General features: G+C 39.0%; 1 protein-coding gene across 1 annotated transcript in view; it reads left to right on the plus strand.

Moving 5' to 3' along the window:
• gbe1b (glucan (1,4-alpha-), branching enzyme 1b) overlaps nucleotides 1-14,848 on the plus strand; it is an 83,686-nt gene that overhangs the window by 46,562 nt on the left and 22,276 nt on the right. The window contains exon 13 of the mRNA XM_051397567.1: nucleotides 11,269-11,453. Coding sequence (XP_051253527.1) covers nucleotides 11,269-11,453 — 185 coding nt within the window. The remainder of the gene's footprint in view (nucleotides 1-11,268; nucleotides 11,454-14,848) is intronic.

The raw sequence follows: 14,848 nt of genomic DNA on the forward strand, positions 1-14,848 counted from the left end.
GCTCCGAGTCCAAACAAAAAAAGTATTTCTGCAATGCCTCTGCTACATCTTTGGATTCATTGTCACTCAGTATTCACTACACTTTCCACTAGAGGAAAAGGAGTGAAACACCCTGTGAATTTCTGCTAAGTGGATTGATGTGTGGGGAGGAAAAGAAGCACAATCAAAGCAGCTGTTCTCGATGGACAATCATAACAGGGCAGCTCATAATGAACAGAATGTCAGAGAACTGACCCCATGTGGGCAGTTGAAGGACAGTTGATAGTAATTATATCTGATTCTCTGGCTAAAGTATAGCTAAAAGGCACATTCTGCTTTACTCTTGGTGCTTTTTCTCCCATGGATTTACTCATTTACTCTCGCCCCATCAGTGAAGCACCAGAATCAACAAGAGTTGATATGATGAGTGAAAAAAAGTCAACTTGACAATGATTTGTGTACTCTGTAGTCATACATATGTCTTTATACATGCTTCCCATTGGCCTGTGCCTTGTAAATCCTTGAGTTTGCATCCTAGTCAGTCTTTTCTTTGTATTATGAAATAGAGCATTTATATTCACTTTACATTTGAACTACAGAATGTGTTTCTAAATCCCTTGCAAGTCATCCACCTGCCTAATACAGTCAAAGTGGAAACGTGTCTCACATAACCTTGTAAAATCTACCCCTAATGGTGATCTTGCTTCTCGTCCTGCTGGCTGTGAGCAGTTTTCACCCTCCAGATGAAAAAGAATTCCTCTTGCTGATGCAGTTTGCTCCAGTTCAGACTGGAAACCTTTTATTACCAATTTTACTGTAGGAAGTTATGGATACTATCACATTCTGATTGTGCTCCACTCCCTCAACATAAACCTTTTATGCATCAGTTAAATTGTCAGATTTTGTTTCTAGGTGTTGGTGTGTCATAGATTTTGAGAAAGGACAAATTCTTCTGTAGTACTAGCAGAGCTGTTCTAGAAAACAGTAAAAATAAAAGTAAAATAAAACCTCCCTTCTCAAAATGATTTCTTAAGATTAGTACAAGGTCATTTTGTATTGATTCTGGCGTCCCCTGTGGACAAAAGTGGTAGTGTTTCAACTGCCTTGTCTTGTAAAAGATCTTGATCTGGCATGCACATGCATTCATTTTGGAAGCCAGTGACAGAAAGACAGCTGTTTGCTGGATGCATAGCAATGAGGTAATGTATCTATTTATGGCTAATGTAAAATTAATCACTGTGACAATGGTGAAACTAAGTGAACTAGAGCTAAAGTTATCAACATTCGGGACTAATATTATGTCTCCATAATAATAAGCCAACAGCAAGATATAGCTTGTTAAGGCCGACATGAAATATCACCAATTAAGCAGGTTGTGTGGACTGTACACAGCCATTTACATTATATGCCAAGGTGCAAACTAACAGCTCTCTACTCTTCTTGCTCATGGTCTAGTTTACTTATGTAGGTCATATCAAGACATCAGTATTAAACTGAGACTGTTTCATAATCAGTTTAAAATCTCCTCGTAGTAACTTTAACAATTACTGCTAATTGTGTTCCATTTCCTCAAATCAAAGTCTGCAGAATTATTCAGACAAATAAGGCAAACGCACAATTCAAACTTTAGTTTACCCCATTCTGTCAAGTAATGCTCAGTGGTTTGAAGAGCACAGATATGGAAAGGGGAGTATTAAGGAGGCAGAGAAAGGAATATTGTTTTCTTTTGAGAACTTCTGTCTGGCTGACTAAAAAAATGGTGCTGGCATATTTTGATAACAGTAATAATGAATGAAAGTTAAATGTTTTTTTTTTTTTTCTGAAGAACACTATATTGAGAAAAAGTTTCAAAGTCTAGAAAGACACACAACACTGACGTTCATCCCTAAGAGCCTTCCAAAGTTCAGACCATCACGTGAGCATTAGGGAGATGCTCAAGAAAAGGAAAATAAAAAGAAGAATCAAGTAGATCTGAGATGACATGCCGTGTCAATGGATCAATGAAGGGAGAGTAATTTAGTCAGTGCTGAGCAAGAGCAAATTGTTTGAGCAAGCAAATCAATTTGAAGTGCCTAGCCTAGAAAAACCCATGTATTTACTCATGACCAATAGCAAACACCACACAGCAAGAGGACAGAGGGAGCATCTGTATTTGAGATGCTGAGAGATGGATACTGTAAAGGATGTTGGAGTGTCAGTGACATTAAAGCACCAAGTGGCGTGGCAGTAATGAAACGCCTCAGTGGTTTTATCATTACATCAGCAGGGACAGAATGGAAGCGCTCGCACTTCCTGACTTTCAGGGCTCACAGAGACTTAAGATAACCTTGCAGATTTACAGTCTAAATTATTGAACAAGAAACTTCTCCCGGCACTCCGTATTCATGGAGTGCTACAGTACAATGCAACAGGCAACGATTATACTGCGGCCTTGGATGGTGAATTGAAAACCAGCACTTCCTCCTCATACATTTCAAATAGATAATCTCACTGAGAGCCTACTGTGCTTTCAGGCTTGTGGTTGTGGATGAACGAGGCAATCTCAACACTGCTGTTGGACCAGTAATGCTTATTTAATGTGCAAACTGGAAGTGGGAATGTACATTAACACAGTAACAAGAAATCAATCTAGCAAGTGCAAATAATCATTTCATCATGTCTGCAGCTTTTTTTTTCTTGCACTGCATCTGAAACCTTCTGTGACTCTTGCTTTCCCATCCCCTCTGATTCCCTCATTGATCTGCCTTTGCCAGATTCCCTCCAATGGAAAACACATTGATCCTTGGCTCCTTCTTGTGCTGCTAATTACTGAGGGGACTGTGTCACTGTCAGGCCCTTATCTGATGCTGGGCTGTGTAGAGGAGTAATGGGATGTGCCAGCTAAAAAGCTGTCTGACATAACCTTGTGTAAACATGGTTGCCCCCCATTAATCATATGGTTATTGGAACCACCATAAATTCAAGTATTAACATTTATATTAAACTTTTTAGTTAATTTTCCAACCTTTAACATGGGTGGAAAAACTGCTTCTTGAAGGGAAAAAAAAGTATTTCTTATTTTGGTGTTTTACCCATCATTTTTATTGGTTATTATGATATTTTACTCAACAAACAAACACTTTTTTTACACTCCACAGCCATGCTAACAACATGGTGAGGGTATATGCTAGGCATAGTGGTACTTGGTGCTAAATGCAAAATTTTGCATGCTCACGTTGACAATGCTAAAATTCTGATCTTAAGCAGGTGTATGTTCACCATCTTAGTTTAGCGTGCTATCAAGCTAACATTCGCTGGTCTGCACTAAACACAAAGTTAAGTCGAGGCTGGATGTTATTAGTTTTGCAGATATTCATACATAGTCATACACCAAAAAATTGGACACATTGAAACTTTGACCAGATGATGGCGCTGATTAAATTTTATCCTGAGGGGGCCATGAATGTGTGTACCCAATTTCATGGCAATTCACCCAATAGTTGTTTCACTTGAAACCACAAATGTCAACCTGCTGCTGGCATTAGAGCAACATTCAGGGGATCACCAAAGTCATTAAGATTCATCCTCTTGGGGCCATTAATGTCTGCACAGAATTTTGCAATCCATTTAATAGGTGTTGAGATATTGAACATTGCCAACCCAGGAGCCATGGCGCTAACGTGGCTAAAAAAAAAATATTCATTGTTTTTTTCTCCTTAGGATGACCATGATCTTTTACAAACTGGGGTTTTACTCTGTAGTTTTGGCCATCAGTCAAAGTTAAGAACAGAAGGGCGGGAAACATGAGCAGTCAGGTCATATAGATTTTAACAAACCCCCACATTAGCTAACTTGTTTGGAAGAGAAAACAAATTGCAAACCCTTAAACTTATAACTGTTCCACGTAAACATCCGTCACAGACCGTCTTTCTGGGGCGACTGTGACCTACAGTACTTGCTGTGGTTGTGTATGTGTATATGTTTCTGAGCCATTTACCACCTAATAAAGTGATTCTGATATTCTGGTTAAACTATTTCTTCTGAGTACCAGTGTCTCCTGCCCCGCCTACTTCATTGTAGTCAGACTTTAAAAAAAAAATATAATAATTCTTTAATGATTGTTTAAAAAGCAATCCTTGCATATATTATACAAAAAACTCCTTTATCTCAAATAACAGTGCCCCAGATTATATTATGAGACACAAATGATGATTTTATTTATGTGTGTTGTGAGAATCCATCATATTTCATCCTTGTACAGAATGTGCTATCTAGTTTACTTCAGCTGTGAGGAGGCAGAGGAAGGTTATTAACATGGTGATTAATGCAGGCATATGGGAGGAACATTGCTGTGTTATCGTAGAGTAGAGGGAAATGATTACCTAATGGAGGTGTGTCCAATGTGTTTCTTTAAAGCTGAAATTAAAAGAAGAGTCAAAGGCTTCCACGGGCCGCTGAATCAACCTGTACAGGAAATCAATCATCTCCACTAGACTTTATAAAATAATAACATTATAAAACTGAAAGTAAATACAGGCAGAAGAGGTCAGTGCACTTACACTGTTAATGAAGTGTAACTCTTTTAAAAGCTTTTATCACAGCACCAGCCTGTATCTGGGCTTGCTGTCTGGACAGAGATTAGGAAGATCACATTTTTTTTTATCTAACCCCTGTGTTTTTTGTGCATGTTGGTGTGTGTCCATATGCTACACACACTCTCACAGCGCAAGCGGATGATAAGGAATAGCTTGATGCTGCCTGCTCATTAATGGAGTGTCCACATTTAAACATTTTCACACTGTTAAGTAACTGTTACTTTGCATTTCTGCGTACATTTCGTTGTGTGGTGGGGCTCTTATTTGTGCAGGTCAAGTGTGGGCCAATAGATGTCACATCACGCTGAAATATTTTGAGTGCAGCTCATTATTTTGCTCTCACTGTGTTCTCGCCCGTTAGTTCAGTTCCCTCATTCTAAACCAAATAAAAAAATGATCCATTATTTCCTTTTGGTTCTAGTCCATTTAGGGTTCACACTGACTTATTGCAAACAAACCAAGAGTTGTAAACATAGAATCACGTGGATTGACAGGTAACTCATTTCCAGTTTCAGTTTCGGTGACCTATTCTGCATCATCAGCGCTACAAGGGCCTGCGGGGAAAATCAAAACAAAATTTATTTCAGTGACCGACAGCAAGTAACGCCATGCTTACCGGCGCTTGAAGACGTATTTTTCGCAAGTGGTCACAAAAAGCTCACACAAAGAGAAATAGTTGGTCATGTGCAGCGGTTCAGACTGTAACAGGACTTTATTTGTCATAAATAATGACGGAAGGGTGGAGACAGCAGGCTGAAAGGGACATCTTGTATTGCAGTATGATTGGGGGAAACTGTTGCCATATTCAGCAGACAAATGATGCAAAATAGCTCAGTTTAGCATTTGAATTTATGCAAATATCACATATCCGTGATCACTGAGACCACAGATCCAGAGCAACAGAAACCTAGTTTTTCATCTGGTGTCATTGCATTATTTTGGTCAATGAAATTAGTTCTCCTCTTTCCTAAATGAACAACAGCACCAAATGGGTAAACACATCGGAAGAACCCACATGGAGAAGTCTATTATAGTGCAGGGATGCTAATATCTCATGTGCTATGAGTGTTTTAAGGTCTGAATACTAGTTTTGAAGCACATTTTCACTGATGAGCACATCTTCAACTAGAGAGTAGGAACTAATCAGGGAAATCACCTGGTGCAGTCCTTGGTTAGAAAGAGCTAGAACTCCCAGAAACCAAAGCCAAATTCCATATTAATGGCATACAGCATGCACTATATATACATTTTCTTAGCCAGTCAATGGACTTTTTCATTTTGTACTAAGAATGGTACAAGATGTGGGCAGACAGATGTCAGTTAAACTAAAGCTTTGGAAAACTGCTGCTAGTTAGACTTCAAGAGAAAGCAAAAGGCTTTTCCAGTTTATTTTTTTATTTTTTGTGAGATAGAAGAGAAGAGCTTTTTTATCACTCTCCATAATTTGTTTTAAAAAAATTGCAGTTGTGTGTAGCTTCATTTCCTTTGTGCTTTACACACAACGTCTATGACCAGCCCGCTTACAAATCAAATTTGAATTTTTTAGAATTCCAATATCAATACACTGCTTCCTCCAAACCTGCTTAGAATTAGTATGTAGTATGGAATGGGACACAGTTCTGGATTGACTCATTACACATTACACACACAGTTGAATACCTGTGTAATGGATTTGTAGATTGTGTCTTCAAGGATCTGTTGTCAGCAGCATGTAAAGTACACCAACGTCTTTGATGTCTTTTTGGCAGTGTGAACTATGCATGACATGCCACTACATTGATCCATTTCTCATTTTTACTTCACCAGAAAATATATAATACTGCTGTGGTTGCTCTCACTCCCACCACCTACCCGTACTGTATGCAACACAGTGCAATACCGAGACCCCCTTTCCCTAGGGTGTGTCGAAAGTCATTCTGGGAAATGTTGGGACTCAAAAGTAGCCTACTGTAGATGTTGTCGAGTCAGACTGAGGTTGGATATACCAAAATAGTGAATTATGCATTAAACATCACATATTGATGTCTGACAGTGAAAGGTTATCAGAATGTGGATTTTTTTTCCTCCTTGAGAATAAGATCCCAGAGGTAATCATGGGCCTTACTCCTTAGGTGCTACTTAAAGGGAGGAGCCTCTAGCACAATGTTTAAGAGTATTCTTTTATGCCATTGCTCCCTCTTGACATGCCTTGATATCCTGTGAATGCTACCTGAATCCAGAGATTGCTATGCTTACTGAGACTGCCTTTGTAAAATAAGAAAAAAACATCATGTTTCTGTATTCTGTATTCAGAATACTGAAATATAGTTTTCTTTTGGAATTCTAGTTTTATTATTACATTCAAATCAGGCTCTGTAGGCTTAGCCACACATTTACTCCATTCTTAATACTGACATCAGATTGAGTTTATTTATGTTCATGCTAATTAATTTATGCCCTTGTGTAGGGTAGCATTGATACAACTCCTTATCAAATACGTACATATTGATGGAGGGTAACTTGTTACCATGCTCCTTCCATCATCAAGTATACAATGTCTAACTGTTTTTAAAGGTCACCCAGGCATAGCCATCTAACTGTGCTCAGTTCATGCAAGGGTGCAACCAGACATCACAGTCTGCATTCAATTTTGACTGCCCACCACTATACAATATATCAGTCAGGAAGGGGTACACCTGCACTCGCCAAAATGAAGAGGTCGTACAGCACATTGTCTGTCAATACTGTAAAACTGTCACATAGTAAGTCTCCAGAGCTAAGCCGATCTGGAGATGTGGAGAAAACCATTAGGTCAGTTATAAATGATACACATCTCCTGAAGAAATACAGCTCTGTTACCCATAGAAGGACAATGGATTCCTTCTCTTCAGATATCAGGTTACTGCAGAAAGCTGACAATAACTTAGTTACTTAGGTGTATTAAAAGCAAACTTATTTAGCCTTAGCTTTAACGGGTGCTGTGCATCTGCAACTATCCTCTGTTATCAGGTCTTTTCCCACCTGTTTGTCCCTGTCAAGACCCCACCTTTGAGAGGCAAGCCCCGGCACCACTGAACTGCAACAATTTGCAAAAAAAAGTACTTGGGGTTATCGATCATGGTGCTACCTGCCCTTGAGTAATTTCCAAATACCCCAGTGTTGTACCAAGGGCTGGATTGTCTAGGGGTAGCTGAGAACAGTACATTGTATGTACTCAATATGAGGCTTTCAGTTTATTATTCACTGTGTGTTTTCTTCTAAATTTGTTGAACAATACAGTAGTGTGGTTGTTGTTGAGCAGAGAGCGAGGATATTGGATAATGATATTTGGACAGCTGAGGAAGGCTCTTGAAATTGACTATTTCTTCCTCGTGGCTCAGCAGACACCGAGAAGTTTGGGAGATTTAACACTTTAGACAGTCCCCCTATTGGCAGCAGAGCACTCACAAAATTTTCATTGACTTTTTGCTTGAGGGCAGCCATGCCTACCAGACAAATCACCTGCCAACCTGTGGCCAGGGCCATGACACAGCCAACAGCAGCTGAAACATCCATGGTGAAATTGCTCATTTGCCTTGCTAAGGCAGATACAAAAAACAACTCATGGGAGCCTTAACCTTTAAGAGACTCCTGCCATGATGCCTTCACACACATTTCTTTAGGCACTGGGGTGATGAAAACTAGCTTGGAGGTGCCCTCTAGAAAAAGTGAGGAGGGCCACAAAGGTGAAGCTTACTGCTGACGGTCTTAGACATAGACTTCGAAACACTGGGGGAGTCCAACTTTACTTACCTGACTTACCAAAATCCCAGAATTGGAAGGACAAGAAGGCGTTGTCTTGAGTCCTGCCAAGAGGAGTTGTCTTCATCTGCTGGGGGGGGTCACAGCAGCGTGGATCTGGGAAGGGACAGAGGGCAACCTTGCATAACTGCTGCCACACTACAGTACAGTATGCCTTGCTGGGATTGCACCGAGGCTTCATCCATAGTGAATGTGGGAAGCAATTATAGCACCGCTGTCTTCTTGTCATCTAATGACAAAGCCATGTGCACCATACATTCTGGCTTGTCGTTGATCCCATACTATGACAGCATGCCCGGGACTGAGGTGACACTGATGAGCAAACCTGGACAGGAGTAAAGAAAAGTAGATGAGGAAAGGCGTCATTGCTGCCCTTACACAAGCTCCAATAGGGTTGGATAGACTCATTTCATTTTCCTGAGCACACACAGTGCTGGAAAATTCTGTAAAAACGCAGAATGGCTATTTCTAGGAATGGAGAATGAAGCCCATCTTAAACAGAACTACAGTACATCAGCTGATCCTATTCAACCAAAAATAATCAGGATGATCACACCAAAGCCACCCAAAGCTTTATTTATATATATTTATATATATAGCACACTATACTGTATTTAACTGAAAGTTAGCACTAACTTCAAGACATTCCTCCCTAAAATAATTTATTTTATGGCCTTCTTTCGTTGTTTGTGGCCATCATATCTAAAAAATTAACAGCCACACTGGCGTAAAATGTAATGTGTTGTTTCAAACTTCAACAAGGAGGAAACCTAAATGATTGCGGTGATCCTCTGACCTTCCCTCTAGCATGTTACGGCCAAACCTATAATGGTAAGCATATTTCAAAAACAAATCCAATTTCACGACGAAGACTCGTATTCATTTTGCTGACCTTATAACTTATACTGAATTATCATCCTCACAGAAAACTTCCCTCTTGTAAAAAGATTTTTTTGCAAATTTTAAATGATGTATCTCATGCCCTGTTACTGACACAGCCAAAAAATTGGCTGTTCTTAATAATTAATTCTCCCTAGATCTCAGAGAGTCAAATTACCACTTTGCAACCTTACCATATCTTGATAAACTTAGAAGTGATATTATTAATTTATTAAGATAGGTTAGTTTGTTGGAGGACACTGTGATCTGCTGTGTAAATACTGTATTGCCTTTTAAAAAGTAAAGATTAGTTGTTGTTTTTTAAATTAAAGAATTAAAAATATGATTCACTACCTAAAAAAAGTCACTACCTATTAGTGTGAATGAGAAAAAACTGTAATTATAGATTAAATATTTAAGAATATTCATTCAAATGTTGTGTCATATATCATTTAGGCACATTAGAGTATTTACTCTGCATAAATACTTTGAATGGTGACTTATTTACTTATCCATGAGTAGTAATTAAAATCAATATGGATTATGTAGTTTTTTCACAAATCTGTAATTAAATACAGTAAAAGTCCTGTGCTCGATGAGATTATTTGCGTGTGAAATATTAATACAGGTTTCAGATGCACAATGAATGTTTGGTGTACACATTCCTCTTGGTAGAGTGCAGGGGGAAAAAATCTGCCTTTGACTGCCAGTGTTGCAAGTCTGAGGTGTAATTTTCTCCTTTACATTTCAAGTTCAGCTGTGTGGGAGGCTTGTTATTCATGCAGATGTCACAAGAAAAGGCTCCCTCTCTCTTTTTCCTTCTTTCCCTCTCTCTTCCGCTCTCTCTGCATGTCTTTGCTGCCCTAATTCCTAGGCAAGTGCTGCAGTGGGCTTGTTTTGTTGGCAGTCCATGCCTTATTGTTCGCTACTTCTTTTACACCTACATAATGTATTTCATTAGAATGTGCTGTCAGTCCCTGTCCGTTCCACTTCATCCCATCACTCTAATTTTTTTTTTCTTTCTAAGGAGGTGGGGGCTCTTAGCACCAAATAAACAACTAGCCTGTATTCTGTTGTCATGCATCTTCCTCTGTCTCTTGTCTGTGTGTTTCTTCCTCTGCCGGGAATTCAATTATCCTGGCTGTTGTTTTATGATCTTGTCGTGACATCCGATGACGGATTCATTATCTCATCTTCTGGCGTGACAGCATAGTAGCAACAGGACCATTGTTTCCAGTTCTGCGATTGCATTTAGCTTTACATGTGGACTGTGTAACACTTTCTCCATCAATTATGCTAGTCGGAAGTTTTCACTCTTTCACTCAGTTTTAGCCCTTGCTGGCTTTCCATCTCCATTAAAAGATGTCAAAGAAAATTAACAATCTTTTTGAGTAGTTACATTAAAAGTGCAGTAGTTCTGATGGTTGTGAGGTAGCAGAACAATTCAGAAATGTAGATAATGCTTAAAAAAACAAGTATTAATCAGCAGTGCAGTAAAGAGCGATCTCGTGGAGAATTTCCTTTTTCTCCTTTATGTGCTTATTTGAGTCAGACTTCTGAACAGTTCTTTGCATTTTCTCCTCATTTCCAGCATTGACTTGAAGTCTGCTCTCTGTTATGGAGAAATAATATATAAATATACCCTGGCGAATTAATTTTTTGCATATATTTGTTGAAAAAGTGAGACTCAAATGAAAGCTTTGGGATTTATTTGCACAATGTTTTCACTTGTGTTTGACCTTTTTTTTTGTTCATGAAAGGGCACGTTCCTGCATGACAGGAAGGTCAGCACACTGTAGTTGGTGAAAATGTTGCAAGAGCTTTTTTGGCTCTGTTTTAATATGGAAACCACTAACCTCTGCTGGGGTTATAAAAAGGTCGCAGACTGTCGCTGAATCTGGTCCCTTTGATCTCTGTCTTTTTGTCTTGTTAAAAAATGCACAAAATGCGAGAAGAACCTCATATAGCACTGCAAGATAGAGTATGCTAATTCACAGATACTGTGTGCCTTTCCCTTCATTATGTACATACTTTAATAACACTCTCTGTGTTGCAGGGAATGAGTTTGGCCATCCTGAGTGGCTGGATTTCCCTAGAGAGGGGAACAATCAGAGTTACCACTATGCCCGGCGGCAGTTTAACCTAGTGGCTATGGATCACCTCCGCTACTGTCAGCTCTACGCCTTTGACCGAGACATGAACCGCACCGAAGACAAGTACGGCTGGCTGGCTGCCGCACCTGTAAGGACATCACACACTCACTGTACAGTAGGCTTTGTGTAGACACTCTCAATGACAAAATCACATGAAATTATAATGTCACAGCACTTTTTTTAGTCACATACAGAATGTCATTTGTGCCCATCCAATTGTCATAAATGATTTAGCTCATGTACGATTATATTTTCAAGAATAAATGTGTTCTCAAGCCACCATCTTTGCAACCTTTTACAATTTCCCTGTTTCCACATTGGGGAGTACTGTAGTTCTCAGGCAGGTGGAGATAAATGCACCATAAAGAGAGTTCATTTTGGAAATGTCCTGTTTCTCTGGCTGCTGTCAAGGTGAACCATAATAGATTTGACTCTCGTCCTGCAGCTTTTCTCTTTGCCTGCATTTGAAGCCTGTGGGAGAAAACATTATGTTTTTCTCTTGAGGGGCTGGTAGCAAAGTAATGGGATAATGCAAATGGAGAGTGTGGCTAAATTGACAGGGATTAGAAGTGAGTCTGTGTAATTGATTCAAAAATACCCTCCCTCACATCCCCCGGAATCCGTCTCCAGATTAGAGCTACTTCACCTTGCTGTGTTAACACTCTGACCTGCATATTTCTCCTCAACAGGCAGACAAATGCAGCCAAGAATAAAATGTACTGAATCAGAGAGCATAATTAGAGACATGTCTGGTTCACAAGGATAATTTCTGTGTATTGGTCTATCAATCAGAAGTGTGTTCTGACTGGAACCTCTTACACCCTTGACAACTCGATAAAACAGAGCTTTGGAGGTAAGGCAGGGAAAAGCAGAGTCTGGCTGATTTTTGAGTTCCGTTTCGGGGTGAATGGAAGTAAATGGTGATCCCAAAGGATGCCACTGACAGGGAAGACGCATACATTTGGCACCACTACTGACCTGCTACACATTGGGTGCTGTTTTTCTTGGCTGCTTCTATGCCTTTAATATGTGAAACCATATAGTAGATGACAGCTCGACCAGACATACTTAAGACAGCATCTAATTGGGTTCTTTCTTTTATTCATCAGCTCAAATCATGTGTAAATAATTTATCTTCGATTATACATTGGCAGTCTGAAGTTAGCCATTTCCACTATTTAAAAGTCTCAGTGTCAAATCATTTGGCATGTGTATGGAGCAGAAAGATCATCCATCAAATGGATAATTTCTGAATATGGGGCCTTATTACAGATACCTCTAATAGCAAGCGTTTACTCTGTCAAAGTGTTTTTGATTATAAAAATAAATGGGGGCAGTAGTTACATCTAAGGGACGACCAGAGAGGAGGCGTATGTTGGTTCTCTCTCTTTTGTTGTAATCACAAAAAAGCTGATTTTGTTTTGGTTGCAGATGAGATTATTAAAAATTAAATTAAAAATTTAGCTTTAATTTAAAAAGTTATGTTGTAATATCTGGATAAGTTCTGTGATCATCAGAAAGGTTTCGACAGATTGTTGTAGGATGTTAGAAAGCATATTTACAGTATGTCAGAATCACCAAATAGAACAAAATGTTTTTAAAAGATCCTGACATAATCATTCCATCGTCTCAAAAGTAAGAAATAACAAAAATGTATTACACAATATAAAAGGTCTTATCAACAATATACCTTTCCATAAAGTCCACCTAAAGGCCCCTGTATGCTGTGCTTTGGGCCTGTCCTAGACAAAATCTGTAAGAGAAACCAGGTGAAATCAAAAATATCTGCCTGTGAGACACATCCACTGATGGTAGAGTTATAGATTTGATGAGGTCCAGAAATTTTATACAAAATTCTGACAGTGTAACTGTTGTTTCAATATATAGTATGTATATATGCCAACCAGTCAGTTTCTGACATGAAATGACACCAAATATGGTGGCGGGATTGTGAGTGCCACATAGATACCACATTATTGTATACACGATACTACATCGATAAACTGGGTTCCACTCATGGTGCATAGGGGTGTAAAGAGGTCTTCAAGGGGGATCACAAACCAGCTAAGTGCAGGGCAACTGTATCTATGGTGAGCACTATTTCTTTTCTTTTTTTATGAAGTAAAAAAAAAACACATTGCCCACGCTAGGTTTTTGCACCACAGATGCATTTTATCATACATACCCATCTGGCACAATGTGACGGTGTGATTGCTTTTATGGGACCTTAAGTTTGAGTCTAAATCAAGGCAAATTAAGGTCTACCCCAAGACTATTTAAAATATGTCACTTCTTTAACCCTTTATAGGGCACTCATTGAAATACTTGGAAATTTAAAATTTCAACCCTGGAGTGTTATTGGTGGATATATGAAGACATTTTTTCTGTTTTGATTTTTTTGAAAAAGTCAGTTTTAATCTGAAAATCAAAGTCAATGATATCTACGTGGGCTGGAACAACAACAATCTGTGGCACAGCAGGCCTCCTCCTCCCATAGAAGGACTGAGCAGACAGCTGCTGCAAAAGAAATATGCCACATCAATATACTATGAAAATATGTAATAAATAAGCCATAAGCAAATCAAGATCAAGTCCACTTTGAATTATTTGTGAAAGAAAGCCGTAACATTGAAGTGTATATTAGTATATCACCCATAAAAACAACCCACCAAAATATGCCATAGAAGTGTAATTAAAACCGTCATAATGAAGTGACCATATATGGTTCCTCGCCCTTAAGTGTTTCTAATGACAGATATGAACTCCTTCAGTATATATCTGTACATGTATTTAATACATACGATTTGATCAATCAATGTGCAGCAGTTAGACAACATACTACACACATGGTCCCTTAAATTGTTTGTAACACCTGTAATAAAAGACTGGCTGCAGAGAAATATCCTTTAAATTCTTACATTAGAAGTGGCAGGAGGGAAGAGATGGAGTCAGTGGGCACATGAATCAAAATAGGCATTATGTAAAACTTAACCTAAGATATTAGGTAAGTGGTCTGAAGAGCAGCTGAAGTCATAGATGATAAATCAGCTCCAGGGATTTTTGACCCTGCACTCCGGTCTCAGACAGTGCTCAGAAATTTATTCTTTAGCGATTGATACAATATCACAAAAAGACTTTGTAGACCATCACTCACAGATAATGTCAATAACTACTCAGAGATTCTGCTGTAATAACCAGATGAGTCTCAATCCTCTGGAAAGCTTATCAGTGACTTTGCCAAGGTAATCGTGCTTAGTGGGAATATTCTATAGCGTAGTTCAATATTTCACTATGGTGGGAGGATCCAAGGGCATTTTGTAGTTAAAATGAGAAGCAGAAGAGGATCTGTCAGCAGCTCTGCCTGTTGTCCCAGGTGTATGAACTAAGCGGAAATGGAAACATGCAGGGCCTCTGCTTAAAAATGTGGTTTGTGCCCACCTCTTTGAAGATGTGCAGCTGAGCTTCAAAAGAGCAAAGTCTGGA

This window comes from Dicentrarchus labrax, unplaced genomic scaffold (genome assembly GCF_905237075.1).
Source record: "Dicentrarchus labrax unplaced genomic scaffold, dlabrax2021, whole genome shotgun sequence".
Classification (NCBI taxonomy): Eukaryota; Metazoa; Chordata; class Actinopteri; family Moronidae; genus Dicentrarchus; species Dicentrarchus labrax.